Source organism: Colossoma macropomum, unplaced genomic scaffold (assembly GCF_904425465.1).
Source record: "Colossoma macropomum unplaced genomic scaffold, Colossoma_macropomum, whole genome shotgun sequence".
Taxonomy (NCBI): domain Eukaryota; kingdom Metazoa; phylum Chordata; class Actinopteri; order Characiformes; family Serrasalmidae; genus Colossoma; species Colossoma macropomum.
The window spans coordinates 41,163,787-41,183,755 of NW_023494793.1; the positions used below are offsets into that span (position 1 = coordinate 41,163,787).

General features: G+C 39.1%; 1 protein-coding gene across 1 annotated transcript in view; it reads right to left on the minus strand.

Annotated features, from left to right (window-relative positions):
* The window catches only part of tnni3k (TNNI3 interacting kinase), a 49,753-nt gene that overhangs the window by 12,855 nt on the left and 16,929 nt on the right, over nucleotides 1-19,969 (minus strand). The window contains exons 8-21 of the mRNA XM_036579567.1: nucleotides 18,199-18,343; nucleotides 15,881-15,986; nucleotides 13,686-13,782; nucleotides 11,599-11,748; nucleotides 10,149-10,235; nucleotides 9,972-10,028; nucleotides 8,621-8,713; nucleotides 8,470-8,527; nucleotides 7,150-7,344; nucleotides 4,791-4,895; nucleotides 2,886-2,938; nucleotides 2,732-2,784; nucleotides 1,653-1,785; nucleotides 1,356-1,465 (exon numbers count right to left, since the gene is read on the minus strand). Coding sequence (XP_036435460.1) covers nucleotides 1,356-1,465; nucleotides 1,653-1,785; nucleotides 2,732-2,784; nucleotides 2,886-2,938; nucleotides 4,791-4,895; nucleotides 7,150-7,344; nucleotides 8,470-8,527; nucleotides 8,621-8,713; nucleotides 9,972-10,028; nucleotides 10,149-10,235; nucleotides 11,599-11,748; nucleotides 13,686-13,782; nucleotides 15,881-15,986; nucleotides 18,199-18,343 — 1,442 coding nt within the window. The remainder of the gene's footprint in view (nucleotides 1-1,355; nucleotides 1,466-1,652; nucleotides 1,786-2,731; nucleotides 2,785-2,885; nucleotides 2,939-4,790; nucleotides 4,896-7,149; nucleotides 7,345-8,469; nucleotides 8,528-8,620; nucleotides 8,714-9,971; nucleotides 10,029-10,148; nucleotides 10,236-11,598; nucleotides 11,749-13,685; nucleotides 13,783-15,880; nucleotides 15,987-18,198; nucleotides 18,344-19,969) is intronic.

Genomic DNA, 19,969 nt, shown 5'->3' on the forward strand with positions numbered 1-19,969 from the left:
GCAGAAATTGGGACTAAATCAACCTGGATTAATATTACAGGGAAATACAATGTGCAGTGTCATATGCAAAGGTTAGAGCGCCCCGGGCCATGTTGTGCTGATATGTGAAAAAACAAAAAACATCCTCTACACGGAACACACTTCAGCACATTTTAATGCATACTTTAATTGCTGAATTTAACGTATCGGAAAACATAATAAAACATAAATTGTGGCCTGTGCAAAAGTTAAAGCACATTTTCTATTTAACGTTAAACCCAGCAAATAAAGAAAATCATGCACGTGGATGATGTGGTTCATGCATGTGGTTGGTATAGTGTAGTGGGTAACATCTCTGCCTTCCACGCTATAGGCTGGGGTTCAATCCCCACCTGGGCAAACACCCTACGCTTTACCAATAAGAGTCCTTGGGCAAGACTCCTAACACTACCTTCGCCTACCTGTGTAAAAATGATCAAATTGTAAGTCGCTCTGGATAAGAGTGTCTGCCAAATGCTGTAAATGTAAAATGTAAATGCACTACAGTTTGAGGAAAATGCTATATTTAAGTCCTCTGTAAAGGACGTGTTAACTTATTCACTTAAATCAACAGGCATAAACAATAAAACATATAATTTGACCAGAGCTGTTCCAACATTCACATATGACTGTATTTCTGCAGGGTTAAAAATACAGTAAAATCAATAAACGGAAACATTTTAGCACAGCAGCCCAGCATCGCCTCCATATTCTGTTCTTCCAGAATGCAATAAATTTGTCTTTTGAAATATCAGTCAGATTTAAAGATCAGGCCAACATAAATATTTGCTGATACCAGTATAATTACAATATTACACAACATCCCTAGTTTTTGTATTCACTCAAATCGTGTCCATTACAAATCTCATTGTGAATGAAAACTCATCTACTGTCACCCTAACTATGTATTTGTGTTTTTTGTGATTTTGTCTGTTTTTTATTTAATTCAATATTATACTTTTTTTTCTTGAGGGAAAGTACTTTGTACAAGCCCTTTTTTACTTTCCCTGCACACTCTCTCTCTTTCTTGTTGTTTTTTTGTATTTACTGTGCAAATAATATATAAAAAATAACAATACAAAAATAAACACACGTAATTTTTTTTATTCCAGTTAGCCACACTGAAATAAAATGCTGTAGTGAATTTTCATGATTCAGTTGTGTGATGTTGTTCTTTCCAAATAAAATAAATTGAAAAATAGGGATTTTGTTTTTTTGATGCACGTTTGAATCATGAACCACTTTTTCAGAGTAATTACTTACGATTGGAGTTAACTCATCTAACTCATCATGTTGTGTTTTATTTTTTATTTTATAACCCACTTCTTAGCACTGACCTCTGGACTGGAATTCCAACCTCGCATCAGCAACGCAGAGAGGGGTTTGGGGATGGAGTAGCCAATCGGAGGCCGAATGTGATGGTAGGCCATATCAGCAGCTGCAGCCGCTAGGCAGAGTAAGAACAAAACCTAGCTTTATAATTCAGCATAGAGATATCAGCATTCTGTCATTATATAGTGTATATATGATATATATCAGTATACAAAAAATCTAATATGAAATAGTTTTATTTATTCAAAACATTCTGTGAAGGAATGAGTGCAGATTTCAGAGTAGTTGCAGAAAAACGGTACCAGGCTTGAGGTGAGCGAATGGAACCTCCCCCGTCAGCAGCTCCCAGAGACACAGTGCATAGCTGAACATGTCTGCTTTCACTGTGTAGCGTGTGCACTGGGTAAAGACCTCAGGTGCCATCCAGCGCAGATTCTACAGTAAAGACAAATCAGCTCTGTAACACACATCAGTCTCATCTCCGTAACAGAAATCGAAATCACGTCCATAATGTATCAAAATCTCATCTATAACATATTAATGAAATCTGCGTAGCAGGTATCAAATCTTGTCTACAACATGTATAAATGTCATCTCCGTAACAGGTTTCAAATCATATCTATAACACATTTAAAAGCCATCTCTGTAACAAGTTTCAAATCACATCTATAACACGTTTAAATGTCATCTCTGTAACGGGCTTCAAATCACATCTATAACACATTTAAATGTCATCTCTGTAACAGAACTCAAAATCACGTCCATAATGTATCAAAATCTCATCTATAACATATTAATGAAATCTCCGTAGCAGGTATCAAATCATGTCTATAACATATAAATGTCATCTCTGTAACAAGTTTCAAATCATATCGATAACACATTTAAATGTCATCTCTGTAACAGAAATCAAAATCACATCCATAATTTATAGAAATGCAATCTCAGTAAAAGGTATCAATCTATCCATCTATAACATATTAATGAAATCTCCATGGCAGGTATCAAATCATGTCTATAACATGTATAAATGTCATCTATGTAACAGGGAAAAGGGAATTTGTGTTACTTTTTACTATATTTAGGCTTATTTGAATTTAGTCTAATGACGTATGGTGTTATTAGGTAAGACTTTTGCACAGTACTATACAAAACATATATAAATATCACCCCTGCAGCAAGTATCAAACCACATCCATAACGATTATAAAAATCATCTCTGTAACACACACCAGCGTCAACAACCAGGTATCTTCATAAATATCAAAATCACCTCCTTGGCGTATTTCAGAATCACTTAGTTGTATATTAGCCATACAGTTATACCAGCCATATGACTCTCTGCAAACATACACAAAATGATCAGAGATGCTGAACTGACCCCAGGCTGTTTCGTCATGTTATCCTCATCCATGGAGAGCAGGAACCGGGACTCTGCAGGGCAACATTGGTTTAGACAAAACATTGAAAATGTACATCAAAATACACAATATGTATAATTCATAGAATTTGATAATTCATAATTCATGTCTCACCTCCGAAATCAGCCACCACAGCGTGGCCGTCCTCGTAGAGCAGTATATTGTGGCTGAGAATAAAACAGGCAGAAAGAAAGTCCCACAGCATTACACTTCAGATAAACACTGAGTTTTATTTGAAGCTTCTAACAGACATTAACATATATTTTAACTCATAGCAGTTTCAGGGTGACTCTTTTAATCAGAGCTGCTGCTGCTGTTTTCCATTTCTAACAACTGACTGAAACCTGGTTAGACTACAGCTCGTATCCCCAGTAAGTAATGTATCTAGAACTTCCAGAGGGCCTTGAGTTTTTCTCACTAAATTGGTTCCACAATGTGTAAATCACAGTGTGACAGGTCGATTCCTCTGTCAATTCCTAATTGTGTTGGTGGTTAATCTAAGACACAAGGCCTTGAGTTCAGCTCCTGAAGTCCTAACCAATGGCAGACTTCGCATATATCTATCTAGATACTACAGAGAAATCAGGCAGAAATTCCAGCCAAAAACGTTTCAAACCAGAACTTACTGACAATAAAATTACTGCAATACTGCAGAGCTTAAATACAACAAGTATGATTATTCTATTAAAATGAAAACAAACTAAAAATTACAGACATGTATTTGTTTATTTTACAGAAATTATTAGGCCTTCTCTGAAGATGTGCACTATTAAAAAGGTGCCTCAAGGGTTCTTTAGTAAAGACAATGGTTCTACATAGAACCATGAACACTCAAAAACATTTGCATGCTTAAATGATTCTTTGCATGGTGAAATGGTTCTTCAGATTGATGGAGAATGTGTTGTATATGGTTCTATATAGAACCTGTTTGGAAATGGGTCTTTATAGCACCAAAGAGGTTCTATTATTATAATAAGCTTGACATCGTAACAACAGCAGAACCCTTTTTGGTGCTATACAGAACCATTTTCATAAAGTTCAGCTTCTGAAGTCCTAACCAATAGGAGAGCCTGCTTAAAAGGTTCTTTTCATCATTTTACAGAAATTATTAGGCCTTCTCTGAAGATGTGCACTATTAAAAAGGTGCCTCAAGGGTTCTTTAGTAAAGACAATGGTTCTACATAGAACCATGAACACTCAAAAACATTTGCATGCTTAAATGATTCTTTGCATGGTGAAATGGTTCTTCAGAATGATGGAGTATGTGTTGTATATGGTTCTATATAGAACCTGTTTGAAAATGGTTCTATACAGCAGCAAAGAGTTTCTTTTATTATAACACGCTTGACATCGAGAGAGCTTGTTTGACTGTATCTACCTAGATTCCTTAAAAAAGATGGTTCTTCAAGAGTTCTTTAGTAAAGAAAATGGTTCTATATAGAACCATGAACACTCAAAGAACCCTTTGCATGGTGAAAGCGTTGTTCAAATTGATAGAGGATGTGCTGAAGATATTTCTATATAGAAACTTTTTGGAAAGCATTCTATATAGCACCAAAAAGGGTTCTATTATTGTTACAGTGTCAAGCCTATAACAATAGAAGAACACTTTTTGGTTCTATATAGAATCATTTTCAAAACGTTTATAATATATAAAACCATATAAAACACACTCTCAATCTGAAGAACCGTTTCACCATGCAAAAAAAACTTTAATCATGCAAAATGTTCCTTGAGTGCTCATGGTTTTCCATGGAACCATTGTCTTAACTAAAGAACCCTTGAAGAATCATCTTTTTAAGAATGTAGAAGACCCTGAAGGTTCCCCAGCTCTAACACACATCATACGTCTTTCGAGAAGGGCTACATAAAGTGCCTCAGAGCAAGAAAAACATAGAACGTGCAGTACGTCCATCCAAATGAAGACACGCTGATGAAGATTGATTAAAACAACAGCCACAGCAAGTGACGACGATGATGTAGCTGATGACAGAGCTTCTAATGATGATGACTGCTCACCTGTTGAGGTCTCTGTGAATGATGGGCTGAGTCAGATTGTGCAGGTACTCCATGCCTTTGGCCACGTCGATGGCGATGATGAGCTTGGACTGCAGGTCGATGATCCTGCTCGTTTAAACACAGTTTAAAGCACACCTAAGCTCACACAGATCAATGCTCCGAGACGTCATTACGGTTTAAACAGATCAATGGAAGTCTCAGATGAACTCGAGCAGAGAGAGGAGCATCACTGAAGAGCCAAACTCACTACAGACATCAAAATACACCTCAGATACACACAAAGAATGGGAAAAACCTCCAAAACCTTCACGGAACCAACTTCATGGAATTACAAACGAGGAATGGAGTGGGAAGAATAACTTTTAGATTAGATTAAGTCACCCTTATTAGTCCCACAACGGGAAAATTTCACCTCTGCATTTTGACCCATCCGTGCAGTGAAACACCACATACACACTAGAGAACGCACACACTAGGGGGCAGTGAGCACACTTGCCCAGAGAGGTGGGCAGCCCTATCCGCAGCGCCCGCGGAGCACTTCGGTGTTAGGTGTCTTGCTCAAGGGCTCAGTCATGTACTGTCAGCTCAGGAGATCAAACCAGCAACCTTCCGGTCACAGGGCTGGTTCCCTAACCTCCAGCCCAGGACTGCTTTGATACAATTTGTAAATTGTATCAAATATTTTTGTCTATGAACCTAAATAATTCCTTAAATATAAAGCAGAGATGGGAATCAGAACTAAATATGGATACAACACAGAGTACTTGGAACAAAATATGCACAGAAGCAAGCCTAGTGACAAATTCAGACATCTGGAGGGAATTCAAATGGAAAGTCACCATATATTTCCGAACACCAGAAATAGTGTCGAAGATGGGTCTAACACATAACGGTTCATGCTGGAGAAACTGTGGAGCCCAAATTGGAAACCATACTCACATATTTTGGCCGCGGCCCAAGTTACAGATCTTTTGGAAAGAAGTATTTGACGCTCTTAAGGAAGTGTTTCAGCAGAATATTCCACAAGATCTTAGGGTGGCGATACTGGGAGTGATACCGGATAACCTAGAGGGAAGATCTAAGAAATATCTTTTAGGAATATTACTAACAGTAGCTCTGAAATATATTACAATTAAATGGATGAATCCAGACCCTCCCACATACACTCGATCTCAGTTTTAGTTTGAGTCACCAACAGCATTTTTGAGAAGCGACACTAGGTCTTTACATTTCAATCCAAGATAAAAATTCAATAAACATGACTTTATCATCAGAACCAACGCCCCATGGGGATTCAAAGAGGTAAAAACAAGTGAGGGATTGTGGGCACATTGAGAAAAGTCAGGCTGGCTTCAGCTTAACCCCCCTATTTATCTTTGGGCTCAATTTGACCCCATTGTTAACATCTCTAAATAAATGACTGACATAATTTTTTTGCCTTATATTTAATGGCTTTTCCTAATTTTTTGGGGACAACTGGGTAAACGTAAAATGAACATGATGTGTTTTCAATGTCCTGTACACATTTTGTATGCATCGGTGTTCTTTGTGGTCAGTTTGACCCCAGAATGTTTCCGCTGTATAAAACATAAGAAATATCAAAACGATAACGATAATTATTGAGATATTAATAATAAACATAATTAGAGCGGGGGAGGGGGGTCAAGGAGTCAAATGAGTCACCAAATATACTTTTGCAATGTCTGAAACGTGGTGTTATATATTCCCTGGATGTTATCAGTGATCTGCTCTCCTGTGGCGTAACTGTACTGTCCTACAGTGAACCCACCTCTTTACTTACATCCTAACGAGCTTTAGCAGCGTTAAATCACGTCTGCTCCTCACAACTACAGCACTGTTACAGCGCTCAGTCATATTTTAGTACAAGTGTATTAACAGGCAACAAAGGAAGTGAGTTACAGCCCTGATTTAAACAAAAGTAAACTGAGGATGCTGTGTGGCACTGAGAGTGGGAGAACGCTAGCTTCCCAGGCTAGCTGTTTTTAGGAGCTGGCTAACTTGAAGCAGTGCTCCGTCACTCGCACAGCACGGCGACTTGATGTTTTGCAGTGAGAGAAGTATGTGATGAAGTAGGCCTGCAGTTATCATCATGCTAATTAGTGTGATGTAACCCTCCATTACCTCATAGCTCTAGTGCAAAACTAAAGAACTGGCTGACTGACTGCATTTAGGATGAAGAGGGAAAACGGTTTAAATTGTTTTTCACCAAAGTATCACTTTAAAACATAAATCGATTCAGTGAACGCAGCCACATTATTCCGAAAAGTCTCACTGTAATTTCTTTGATTTTCCAAAAACCTTCTTTGCTTGTGTTTCTGTCCCTGGTGAACGTCCTCACCTCTTCTGCTCGTGCAGCAGTGAGAACAGCGAGCCTCCAGACACGAATTGCGTTACTATGGCAAACTGGCTCGGGTCGTCCAGACAGGCCCCCACAAACGGGATCACACATGGGTGGTTGAGCCGGCACAGGATGGACACCTCTCGGCAGAACATGTCCGTGTCCGACTTGGAGCAGTAAGTGTTGGCACGATACCTGCAAGACACAAGAGACCCCAGTGACTTCTACTGCATTTTATTTGTACTATTTATATATCATGTAATTTCTACAATTTTCCTGCTCTGCCTTGATTTGTGACACAGACGATTCATTTAACCTTAATTAACACTTCAGCACAAAAAGCAGAATTCACAGTGACAGAAGAGGATTTTATTGGTAAAGCTTTCTTTTACAGTCCCCTGAGTTCTGGGCATTTACCAGGTAAATGTGAGGTACAAATTTATAAAGTATAATCATTTTGGGTAACATGATGGTAAGTTCCCAGACAGTCTAACTGCATTACACTAAAATGAAACAGGTTCTAGCTGTTAAACTTTTGGGTTTAATAGCTAGAACCTATTGGGTGGTGTTTGGGTGGGGTTGGGTTCGGTGGGGTGGGTTGGGTGAGATGGGGTTTGGGTGGGGTTTATGGAGGGGGTTGGTTTGGGTGAGATGGGGTTTGGGTGGGGTTGGGTTCGGTGGGGTGGGTTGGGTGAGATGGGGTTTGGGTGGGGTTGGGTTTTGTGAGATGGGGTTTGGGTGGGGTTTATGGGGGGGTTGCGTTGGGTGAAATAGGGTTTGGGTGGGGTTTATGGGGGGGGTTGGGTTGGGTGAGATAGGTTTGGGTGGGGTTTATGTGGGGGTTGGGTTGGGTGAGATGGGGTTTGGGTGGGGTGATTTTTTGTTGAACAACTTTTTTTTCTTTAAGCAAACACTTGTGATCCAGTTAATCAAGGTCTTAGAAGAACACGTATTAAATAAATGTTAAAATGGATTAGAACTGAAGTTTGATTTAGAACAGATGTCCAGGTGTAGGAGTTGGGCAATTTTTCTGACATGTGGCTTCTTCTCTACTCCTAAATCAAACCTTAAGAGGGAATTCTACCAATTTTTCTTTTCTGTATAATTTTATTCTTCCAGAAAGATATTAGCGTAATACATATTTTGAAAAAGTCATTCATGGTGGAGAGGAACAAAATAATCCCCAAAGAAACCTTATTTCACCATTGGAAAGTCTTTTCAGTCCAGGATTAGCTTAACCAGGGTCTGGGAAACTGGCTCTAAATATAGTACAGAAGTCCCCACAATGCTCTGCTCTGAGATTCTGAACTAGAATCTCACCTTTTAATCGCCACAATTTTGTTGCGACATCGTCCTTTGTAGACCTTCCCAAAAGAACCTGTAAATACAGAAGTAAGGATATTTTAGATTGTGGTGAGTCTCAGAAAGAACTCCTTAAATATGGCCTGATCTTTACTGATGCTGAACACACCTGAGCCAATGATCTCATTAAACTCCAGTTCAGAAAGCTGAAGGTGGAAGTTGGAAGGGAGGCTCGCTCTCAGGAGGAGAATGTCAGCCTTCTCTGTGGAAAAACATGGTTGTGTTGATCAAATTTGCTGATCTAAAGTCAGTCTGGTGATGGCTAATAACTGCATTACCATGGGCCTGCATGCTCATAAGAGGAATTTAATGAAAATTAAAGGCACATGAACATTAAATTGGACTTTTTGAGGCTCTAAACACATTCATATATATGCTTTATGGCATTTTCACAACAGTACCCATATAATGTCCAAAAAGCTCTTTTCCTGGTCAAACTACGGTTTCCTTCAAGAAAATGTCCTCTATTACATGTACTTTATATGTCCAAAAGTTTGTAGACACCTGCTCATCCAGAACTTCTTCAGAAATAATAAAGCAATAAGCCAAAAGAGGCTGTGGGTCATTGTATCATTTATCGAGTGTGGATGTGTCCCACATGATTACTTCTTAGGTGTATTTTGCACTGTTGGGCTGCAGGATCCAGTATTTAAACTTCTACATAGTGCACTATGTAGGGAGCAGGGAGCCATTTGAGATTCGGCCCCAGTGTGAGAAGAGGGAGATTCGGCCCCAGTGTGAGAAGAGGGCGCTGCTGGATTGGTGCTAAATGAGACTGGCGGAGGTAATTTGGTGACCAAAAAGCACTTATAAAGTGAAGGTTTTTGCATTAAACAGTGCTGTGTTATCATATGTTTACTCTGATATGACAAAAACTTAAAAATTCATGAAATGACTGCAGTACACAGAACGTTCTTCTCTAGTTACTCTAAATCTACTCTAAATGAACTACAATTCTTGCAGAATATGTTTATGTCAATTATTATTAATAATAACTTGAATTATTTTCTGAAAAGTCATGTATTTTATCATATTTTATACAAGCATTGACCACTTGAAGCCATGCCACTTTGCCTCGCACTTCAAGTTGTGCCTAATAACACCCACGGCCTCTCGTGGCTTACTGCTTTATTAACCTCTTAAATGACCAGGCCCCACTGGCAGACCATAGGGTTTAAGAACAGCAATTCTTACTACCTCGTCATGCCTTACTAAGTCTTTTCACACAACTCCCTCGTCTTACTTGTGGCCTACATTAGCCATCCTTTGTTGTTATTAAGATTATTTCTCTTCCACAGATTTTATTCTTGGAGAATGTTTCTGAACAAGGGCTTGAGGGATTTTAGTAATTACAGGACAGAGAAGAGCAACAGCAACAGAAACTACAGGAGTCAGTTCAGTTCCTCATGAACGGCTTCTCTGTTTGTGTGCGTGTGTGTGTGTGGTGGTGGGGGTGTTACCTTTAGTCATGCTTTTGATCTTTCCCAGTGGAGACGGGACAGAAACGTAAGAACCATCTATGATTAAGATAAAAACAAATTGGTTTAATGTTTATAATGTTTAGTCTCTTCACTGTATGTTTTCTTTTGTGCAGTACAGTCTTCACGCTGATGCTGAGTAAGTGAGTATAATCACACCCCCTCCTGGCTGTGAGTACTCATTGCAGGGCGAATCTTCCTGAGGCCGTTTGTAGTGTTTCAGCAGAGTGACGATGGCATCGTGACCTACACAGATCATAAAGGGGCTTTTATGGACACCATCATAACAGCCAACATAAACCTACATGCTTTCTATTGAGTGTATATTACACAGTACACGAGTTTCAGGCTGCAAATCCAAGTTAATAAAAACACACAACATAGCAACTTTTTAAAGTTTTAAAAAGGGTTCTGCTATTGCTACAGTGTCACGCTTGTAACAATACAAGAACCATTTTTGGTGCTATACAGAAACATTTAAAAAAAGGCTTTATACAGAACCATATACAACACATTCTCCATCAATCTGAAGAAACTTTTCACCATTTAAAGAACCATATAAGCATGAAATGGCTCTACATAGAGCTCATGGTTCTAAATAGAATCATTCTCTTTACTAAAGAACCCTTAGAAAACCAACTTTTTAAGCGTGTATCATTACTTAGTAATAATAATAATAATAATAATAATAATATTCTCATGGAAAAATAAAATTGTTTTTATTAATAAAAAAGTTTTTGCTGTTTGCCTGTAATGTACACACTTGAAAATGATGGTTCTTCAAGAGTTCTTTAGTAAAAAAAATGGTTCTATACAAGACCACGGACACTCAAAGAACCCTTTGCATAATTAAACGGTTCTTTGCTTCGAGAAAAGGTTTTTCAGACTAACGGAGAGTGTGTTGTACATGGTTCTTTATAGCACCTTGTTCAAAAGGATTCTATATAGTACCAAAAAGAGTTCTTCTATTGTTACAATGTCAAGTTTGTAACAATACAAGAACCCTTTTTGGTGAACCATTTTTTTTTAAAAGGCTCTACACAGAACCATACCCAACTCAATGTCCATCAATCTGAAGAACCATGTAAGTATGAAATGGCTCTATATAGAACCCTTTAATCATGCAGAAGGGTTCTTTGAGTGTTCATGTTTCTATATAGAACCATTCTCTTTACTAAAGAACCCATGAAGAACTCTCTTATTATTTCTTTCTATTATTTCTCTCTATTATCTCTTGGAAAAATCAAATTGTTTTATGTTTATGACAGAGTTTATGCTGTTTGTCTGTAATGTACACACTTAAAAATAATGGTTCTTCAAGGGTTCTTTAGTAAAGAAATGGTTATATATAGGAAAGTGTTCTTTGCATGATCAAAGCATATTCAGATTGATGTAGAATGTGCTGTAGATGGTTCTAAGTAGAACAAAAAAGTGGCGGCGAAAAAGAGTTCCTCTATTATTTCAAGCTTGACATCATAACAACAGAAGAACCCTTTTTTGGTCCTACATAGAATCCTTTTCAAAAAGAACCCTTGAAGAACCATCATTTTTAAGTGTGTATGGCCTTTCTCAGAGCCAGGGCTCCACACTGAGCTGAGTGGCAGCTGACCTTTCTCGTAGGCCCACATGAGGCAGGTCTGCTCATCTTTCTCCCCGCTGGAGCGGCTGGGGTCACACGCCACCAGGTTCATATCAGCCCCGCTGTCCAACAGGAACTGAACCAGGCGGATGTGTCCATGGAAACAGGCACTGTGCAGACCTATCAGAGCACAGCACAGACAGTTTGGGGACCCCTAGCCTTCTTTTGAAATTTAGCAATGTTTGATTTTCACTGTTACTTTTCAATTACAGTTTTATGCAAAAGTTTGTGCACCCTGGTCCAATTATATGTGTTCTTAATTGTCTGAGAGTTCATCTCCTCCACTGGAGATACACATCTCAAAATTTGAACACTCTATATTTATTAGCTGCCCTAAGCATTTGCATAAACATTATATACATAGACTATAAACATAGTCAAACTCATCCCGTACTCGATTGAGCATGTCGGGTGTCGCTGCACTCACGGCTCTTTCAGTGCGATTTCGGAGATCATCCAGTGTTGTGGAACCAACGACGAACGCTCTGAGCTGCTGGAGCTTCACTGCCCACGAAAATCACACTGCACAGTTATGACGGATTCACTCTTATTGAAGTGGAGCACGCAAAACGCTTTCTGCTTAGGGGTCTCCATCTCCTCTCAGACTGAAGGGAGCCATTTTCCACTGACAGTCAGAAACTCTATGACCCCCTCTTACAATCGGAATGTGATTGGTTCCTCGGCACCTCATGGTTGTGAAAACATGGCGCTTTGAAATCGGATTAATATTTTTGAATCACCCTGTTCATAAATGTGTTCCCTGTAAACTTATTTGAAATTAGAAAATAGAAAATATGTCAATTGACTGGGGGTGCGCAAACTTTTGCATAAGAACATAAATAAGAAATAAGGTCCCTGAAAAAGTTTAGTTAGCAAAGAACAACTTTTGCCTAAATATTGGTTTGATAGGTTTTTTCTAAACTATTGTTAAAAGCACATATTGAAACTCCTTTAGCCCAAAGCTGGGACTCCACACTAATCTGTGTGAGAGCGCAGCCTCCACACTGACCCAGTGTTGGGCACCTTTAAACGGCTGAAAGGATGGAGTGCTGACGTCAGAATATGGGGATACAATGTGTGGCCTCTGGCTTTAATCCCGAGGTAAGGGCTTTGTAGTTCTGCATCTTTTATAAAGACATTCATAAAGCTCTAAACCACCTTCTGTTCAATATGTTAAGTTAATGCAAGTCGATAAAGAAAACATGCTCACTAATTTGAAACATTTCAAAAAGCCCTGTCTGCAGACGTTTCAAGGCCAGTGTGGGCTTTTTAAAGGCTCCATATCATGGACAAACACAGCTTCTTCACTTTCCTGAAATAAAGGAATCTGATGTAGACGTTGTTAATGTTCCAACTTTTAAATCATGCTGTTCACTCCTCGGTCCTTATCTACACTCTTAAAAAGATGGTTCTTTAAGGGTTCTTCAGTAAAGAAAATAGCTCTATATAGAACCACAAACACTCAAAGAACCTCTTGCATGATTAAAGGTTTTTTTGAGCGTTCACGGCTCTATATAGAACCATTTTCATTACTAAAGAACCCTTCAAGCGCCATCGTTTTTAAGAGTGTAGAAGCTACGCTGCAAAAACAGCTCATTTTAACTCACTGTTTTTGTGATGTCATGAAAACCAACCCATTTGCATAAATGTTCAGCCTTCAGCAGGTTAGTCCTGCCCATTCACACTATAGGTTATAATTGAGTGAGGCACAGTACAGAGCAGCCGATCAGAACTGAGCTCATTTACCCATATCAAGTCTTAAAGACAGAGTAACAAAAACAGGCTGTTTAATTCTAGGGGAAAAACAGAAGTTGGAAAATGGTCATGTAGAAATGAATTACCATTTTTCATGCATAATCACACAAATGTCAATAAGTGGATCACAGAGAAAAAAATAAAATACAGGAAAACTGTAGGACATGGGCACTTTAAGAGAAAATAATATTAATAATGATAATAAGTTACATTTATATAGCACTTTTCACAATCCCTAGGTCACTTAGAAGAGCCAGGACAATGAAAACTGATGATGAGTAAAATGTGGCTAGTACAGTTACCCGTGTGTCCATCTCGGCCCTGGTGATTAATACTCATTGCATTCTGGCTGATCAGGAACTTGACCATCTCCAGGTCCTTGCCGTAGGTGCAGGCGCTACAGAGAGAGGAGAAAGGTTAGAGTTAATCTACAGTATGTTACTTAGCAGAGGCCTTTTCCCAAAGTTAAGTGACCCTTATTAGTCCCACAACGGGGAAATTTCACCTCTGCATTTAACCCATCCGTGCAGTGAAACACCACATACGCACTAGTGAACACACACAGACTAGGGGGCAGTGAGCACACTTGCCCAGGGCGGTGGGCAGCCCCATCCACAGTGCCCGGGGAGCAGTTGGGGGTTAGGTGCCTTGATCAAGGGCACTTCAGTCATGCACTGTCGGCTCAGGGGATCGAACCGGTGAACCAGCGATCAGTCACAAGGCTGGTTCCCTAAAGCCCATGACTGCCCCCAAAGTGATGAATACAGTGTCCGTTCCTGGATTTTGTAATCATTTGTAGTATCTGATGCAACTAGCTGGCCAGATAGTGTCACACCTCCCTGTGATTACTAGAATCCAGGACTGGAAACTTCAGTAGGCTCCAGTCTGTTTTTTTTGTTGTTTATTTTAATATGAATCAGAATTACTTGCAAGAATACACTGAACATACAAATGTGACTGTAGGAATTACTGACCCAATAGTGGAACGTAGGCAATAACAAAAGCTTCTTTCCGACATTTTAAACTTGAAAATAACCAGAGAATTTTATTTTAGATCCAAAATGAGCCTCAGCTTGGGTGTTCAGTTCTAGGAAGAACATTTTTTCAAAATCACTAATTATTCAAATGAAATTGTTAAGATGTAAAAGAAGTAATAGAGAGCGGTTTGATGTGAAAAGCTCCATTCTAGAGAAAGTTACCAATAATAATAATAATAATAATAATAATAATAATAAAAATGCACATTTCATTTGGGTGAAAATCTCAAGGTACAGAGTCAGAATTGGTCACAGTGGTGGTAATAGGAACCAAACGTCTGAAGAGTTTAATGGCCCTAAGAGCTCCTTCACAGAAAGATATGACATGACATGACATGGTTATGCCTGACTCTGTTTTCTGATACTTTTAGATAAGATTTTGGCCCAAAATGCCATTTTTAAAATCCATTCATGGCAGAGCGATTGATGCTGGGTGTTCTGAGACAAAACAGTTGTCTCAAAAACAATCATTACATTCCATATAAACCCAGAAGACTCGTGTTGGTTCACTGGTGGTTTTGGATAGTAAATAAAATGGCTATATTTGTGTTGTAGTCATGGCAACCCCTGGTTCCTATCACCATGATCACCATGTTTACATCCTCAATCTCAACAATTTCATTTTGCAGAACTTAAAGAAATAAAGGAAGAGCTACATGAAAAGCTAGAGGAAAAGAGGAATAGCTAGCAGAAGAGTTGAAGGAAGAGATAAAATAAGAGCTAGAGGAAGAGACAGAGGAAAAGAGGAAGAGACAGAGGTAAAGATGAAGAGTTAGAAGAAGAGATAGCGGAAGAGTTAGAGGAAAAGCTAGAGGAAGAGATAGAGAAAGAGACAAAGGAAGAGCCAGAGGAAGAGCTAGAGGAAAAGAAGAAGAGATAGAAGAATAGCTAGTGGAAGAGTTGGAGGAAGAGATAAAATAAGAGCTAGAGGAAGAGACAGAGGAAAAGAGGAAGAGACAGAGGAAGAGTTAGAGGAAAAGCTAGAGGAAGAGATAGAGGAAGAGACAGAGGAAGAGACAGGGGAAAAGAGGAAGAGAGGAAGAGATAGAGGAAAAGAGGAAGAGTTAAAGGAAAAGAGGAAGAGTTAGAGGAAGAGACAAGAGGAATAGCTAGCGGAAGAGTTGGAGGAAAAGATAAAATGAGAGACAGCGGAAGAGACAGGAAAAGAGGAAGAGACAGGAAAAGAGGAAGTGTTAGAGGAAGAAACGGATGAAGAGCTAGAGGAAGAGCTAGAGGAAAAAAGAAAGAGTTATAGAAAGTGACAGAAGAAGAGACAGAGAAAGAGATAGAGGAAGAGAGATTAGAGGAAGAGTTAGAGGAAGTTCTTTTTAAATCTAACCACAGAATTTTATTTTGGCTTTATTGATTATTATTATTATCAATAACTGGTGCTAACATTCCAAAATTGATGCAGTTGAGCCTCCATATTTGGATCAGTGCTCTTGTGAAGAGACGCCTTGCCTGTGAAACGCCGTCTCACTGAAGATGTTCTCCTTGGACAGGCTGTCTGTCCCCGTGAGCTGCACCAACTCCTTCACCACCTCGAACTTGCCGTTGTAGCACGCCCTGCGCAAGAACAGTCACTGCAGAACCAGCGTTTCACAACCCCAGAGCTGCTTACCTCACACTTCTATATGGTTTCTCTATTCTGAACACCTCATTCATCCATGAGCATCAGCTAATTATCAAGCCTTAACCCTTAGGACCCGGAGAACGGTTGGTCACTTCTAGCCTTCATAACTTCAGAACGGTTTAAGGTACAAACATGATCCACATATCAGGACATTCAGCAGACCCGAGCTGTGATGTCAGCATCGGTGAAAATCGGCTCGGAAATTCGCCTAAAATCCTGATTATATTGCTCTGCTGTTTGGCCTTCATATTCCAACAAAGGGTTAAAACAGCAACATGATTCATACATCAGATCACTCATCAGACTCTGCCTCACCATCCAGAGTGATTTCATCCACCTGTGACCGTCCATCAGCCAGAGATCAGCTCCAAAATCACCCAAACCCCACTCGCTACCGTTATATTACATCTCTGCTGTTAGCCTTCATATTGAAAACAAAGGGCTTTCGGTTTACGTTGATTTTGAGTATTAAAAATACCTGATATTAAATATGCAGCTCAATTTGTAATTAAAAATAAAGCCTTTCTTGCTGTGTATCAGAGTTTTAGCACTCAGCCTGAATCCAAGAGGACAGAATATCAATAAAAAACATGTCCGTCTATGCTAATTGTTTATTTTTGCTCATAATAACCAACAGAATGAATCACCATCAGAATTATTGCACTTTCAGCTCACAGACACTCCAGACTAACAATTTCTGAAAAGATAACTACAACTGCAGTTGTTTTCAAGATCTCTATAATTAAAAAAATACAAAATTTAGCAGGCGCTGTGTAAAGTTTTGATCATAAATGACCCAAATTCATAAAGATATCAAATTTCTGTCAGCATTTACATGTCAAATAATAGCATATCTGAGTAGCCCAGGGTCTCCTGAAAATAACAACATATGGCATGTATGACTGTCACATGTAAATACTTTATAATTGCAACTGTAATTGACCCAAAATACCAAATAAAATCCCTGAAATCTTAGGTTTCTAAGGGTTAAAGTGAAAGTTCAGGCAAAAAATGTACCCAATTTCTCCCCTTACACCAAATTGCTAAATTCCCTTCGGTATCAATAAAGTCTTTCTCTCTCTCTCTCTCTCTCTCTCTCTCTCTCTCTCTATCTATCTATCTATCTATCTACCTACCTAAATGTAGCCGGTCAGCTAAGATGTTTGATGTCTGAAGTTCTCTTCTTCAGGTTTGCGCTGTAGCTATGGGGCTAATGTAGCTAACACACAACAGAAGCTTATCACTGCTGTCGGAACAAAACCTCATATCTCCGAAACGCTCACTGTACAGGAGAAGGAAAAGACCTACTTTACTTTCAATGTAAGTCAATGGAACCAGACTTCTTTCATAGTATTTTAGCATTTTGGCCATTTATTTTGGTCCATTCGTCATGAAATTTACACACAATGTAAAGAGCAACAGGTATTTTCAAATTATGTCAAAAACAACAAAAATGGAGATACGAGGTTTTATCCTGACAGCAGCGTTATACCCCACCAGTTAGCATGGTTCAAACCGCAGGCATACTTTACGACCACTACTTCATACTACTTTGTAAAGTTTTACAGAAGTAAACTTCAGACACCAAACATGTTTTGACTGATTAGCTACATGGAAAAAAGATTGATGTGATGATTTGATTTTACACCAAACTATTGCTTTAAAGAGCTCAGTCAGTAGATTTAAAGCAGGGGAAACACAAAAGGACTGGGGTTCAATTTATTAGCTATAGATAATCAGCATCACTATTAATAGGTGTCACACTCTTAATAAAGATGGTTCCTCAAGGGTTCTTTAATTAAGGAAATGGTTCTGTATAGAACCTTGAGTTCTATATAGAACCATTTGCATGGCTAAATGGTTCTTTACATGGTGTAAAGATTCTACAGATTAATGGAGAATGTGTTGAATATGGTTCTATAAGCACTAAAAAGGGTTCTTCCACTGTTGCAAGCTTAACATCGTAACAACAGAAGAACCCTTTTTGGAAAAGCACTGTCGGGTATTTCACAGGAGAGGATTTCTCAGCTCAGCCAGATAACGTAAGCCTGATCAAACAGAAGAGGAGGTAAAGGCCATTCCAACTGGACAATCCCTACTTCTGGTTTAAGTCAACTGGCAGAGAAATCCTGCTTCCAAACTCACAGGTGAAGAGGTGTGTCCCCGTAGATGTTGACCGAATGAGGCTGGACATCGAAGTTCCCCTGCAGCAGGAAGCGCACAATGTCCTGGTGCCCGAAGCGGGCGCAGAAATGCAGCGGGACGTGGTCCTCATTGTCTTGAGCGTTTACTGCCCAAAGAGGAACAGTAAAGTTTAGTTTAGTGTGAAACACCTACATTCCAGAGAAACATACCGAGTCAGAACTGTTCACAGTGGTGGTGATAGGAACCAGACGTCCACCTCTAAAAGCTCCCTCACAGAAAGTTACTACATGAAATGGTTCTGAATAATGAACCAAGACAGCTGTGTCAATATAAAACAGACAACTGCAGATTTCTTCATATCAAACCATCCTGAGACAATAAACACCAGCATTTAAACACCAAAAATGTTTTTATAAATGTCAACATGCTCCCAGTTTTGTAAGTCAAAATATCGCTGCTGTCAGAACAAAACCTAGTATCTCCATTTTTGTCATTTTTCAGTTTTTGACATACTTTGAAAATGCCTGCCTTTACATTGTACGTAAATTTCATAAAGATTGGACTAAAAGAAACGGCCCAAAATTGAAAGTATTTAAAGTTTGGCTCCGTTGACTTACATTAAAAGTAAAGTAGGTTTTTTCTTTCTCCTGTAAAGTTACCATTTTGGAGACACAAGGTTTTCTTCTGACAACAGCGATATGTTCCATCAATCGTATTGAAAAAAATTGCATGGTGCATCCGCAGGACACGGCGTCCGTGGTTTCCAAAAATAATTTAAAAATTTGATTCATCTGACCACAACACAGTTTTCCAATTTGCCTCAGTCCATTTTAAATGAGCTTTGGCCCAGAGAAGACGGCGGCATTTCTGGATGGTGCTGACATATGGCCTCTTCTTTGCATGATACAGCTTTGTATGTAAATTTCATGAAGATTGGACCAAAAGAAATGACGCAAAATTACTTGGGAAAAAGTCTGGTTCCATTGACTTACATTAAAAGTAAAGTAGGTTTTTTCCTTCTCCTTAAAAGTTACCATTTTGGAGATATGAGGTTTTCTTCTGACAACAGCGATATGTTCCATCAATCATATTGAAAAAAAAAACATGGTGCAAAACAGAGGAAACTCCAAAACAGGCAGAAATTGCATTCTATGGCTGCTGTGAAATGTTTTTCACGCTCACACATCTTGCTTGCGTCATTTTAAATAAATGTACGGCTCTTTTGAACATGTATAAAGTGTGATAAGATCAAGCAACGCTTTGCTGCAAGTCTACTCTAACAATCTCTCTCGTGGGACATGGTCCAAGTTGTCTTGAGCACTTACTGTTCAAAGAGGAGACATTCCCACTAATAGCTTCCTGTAGATTCAGTCCCTGCTGTGTTGTAGCCAATAACTGCTCAAATCAGTCTTGTAGCTACACCATTATTGAGCCTTGGAACAGTTTCTGTTTAACAGTTGATATTTGAGCCCCAGTCGGCTCAGATAACATTTTCAGAGAGTGCTGGAGGAGGCAGGCCGGATATTTGATCAGGGTCAGAGGCAGATTCTGTGAGGTTTTTTAACCTTCTGTTTTGCTGCCTTCTTTTACTTGCAGCCTAATGATGCACAGGAAGTCTTTAAAGGACATCATTAAAATGTCAACATGTCCCAGCAAACCAAATACAAGCTCACTGTGTACTTTATTAGAAACTCCTATCTAAACAGCATGGTCCAAAAGACAGAGAACACCCTTTATGTGCAACCCTAGTTCCAAAAAGGTTTGGACGCTG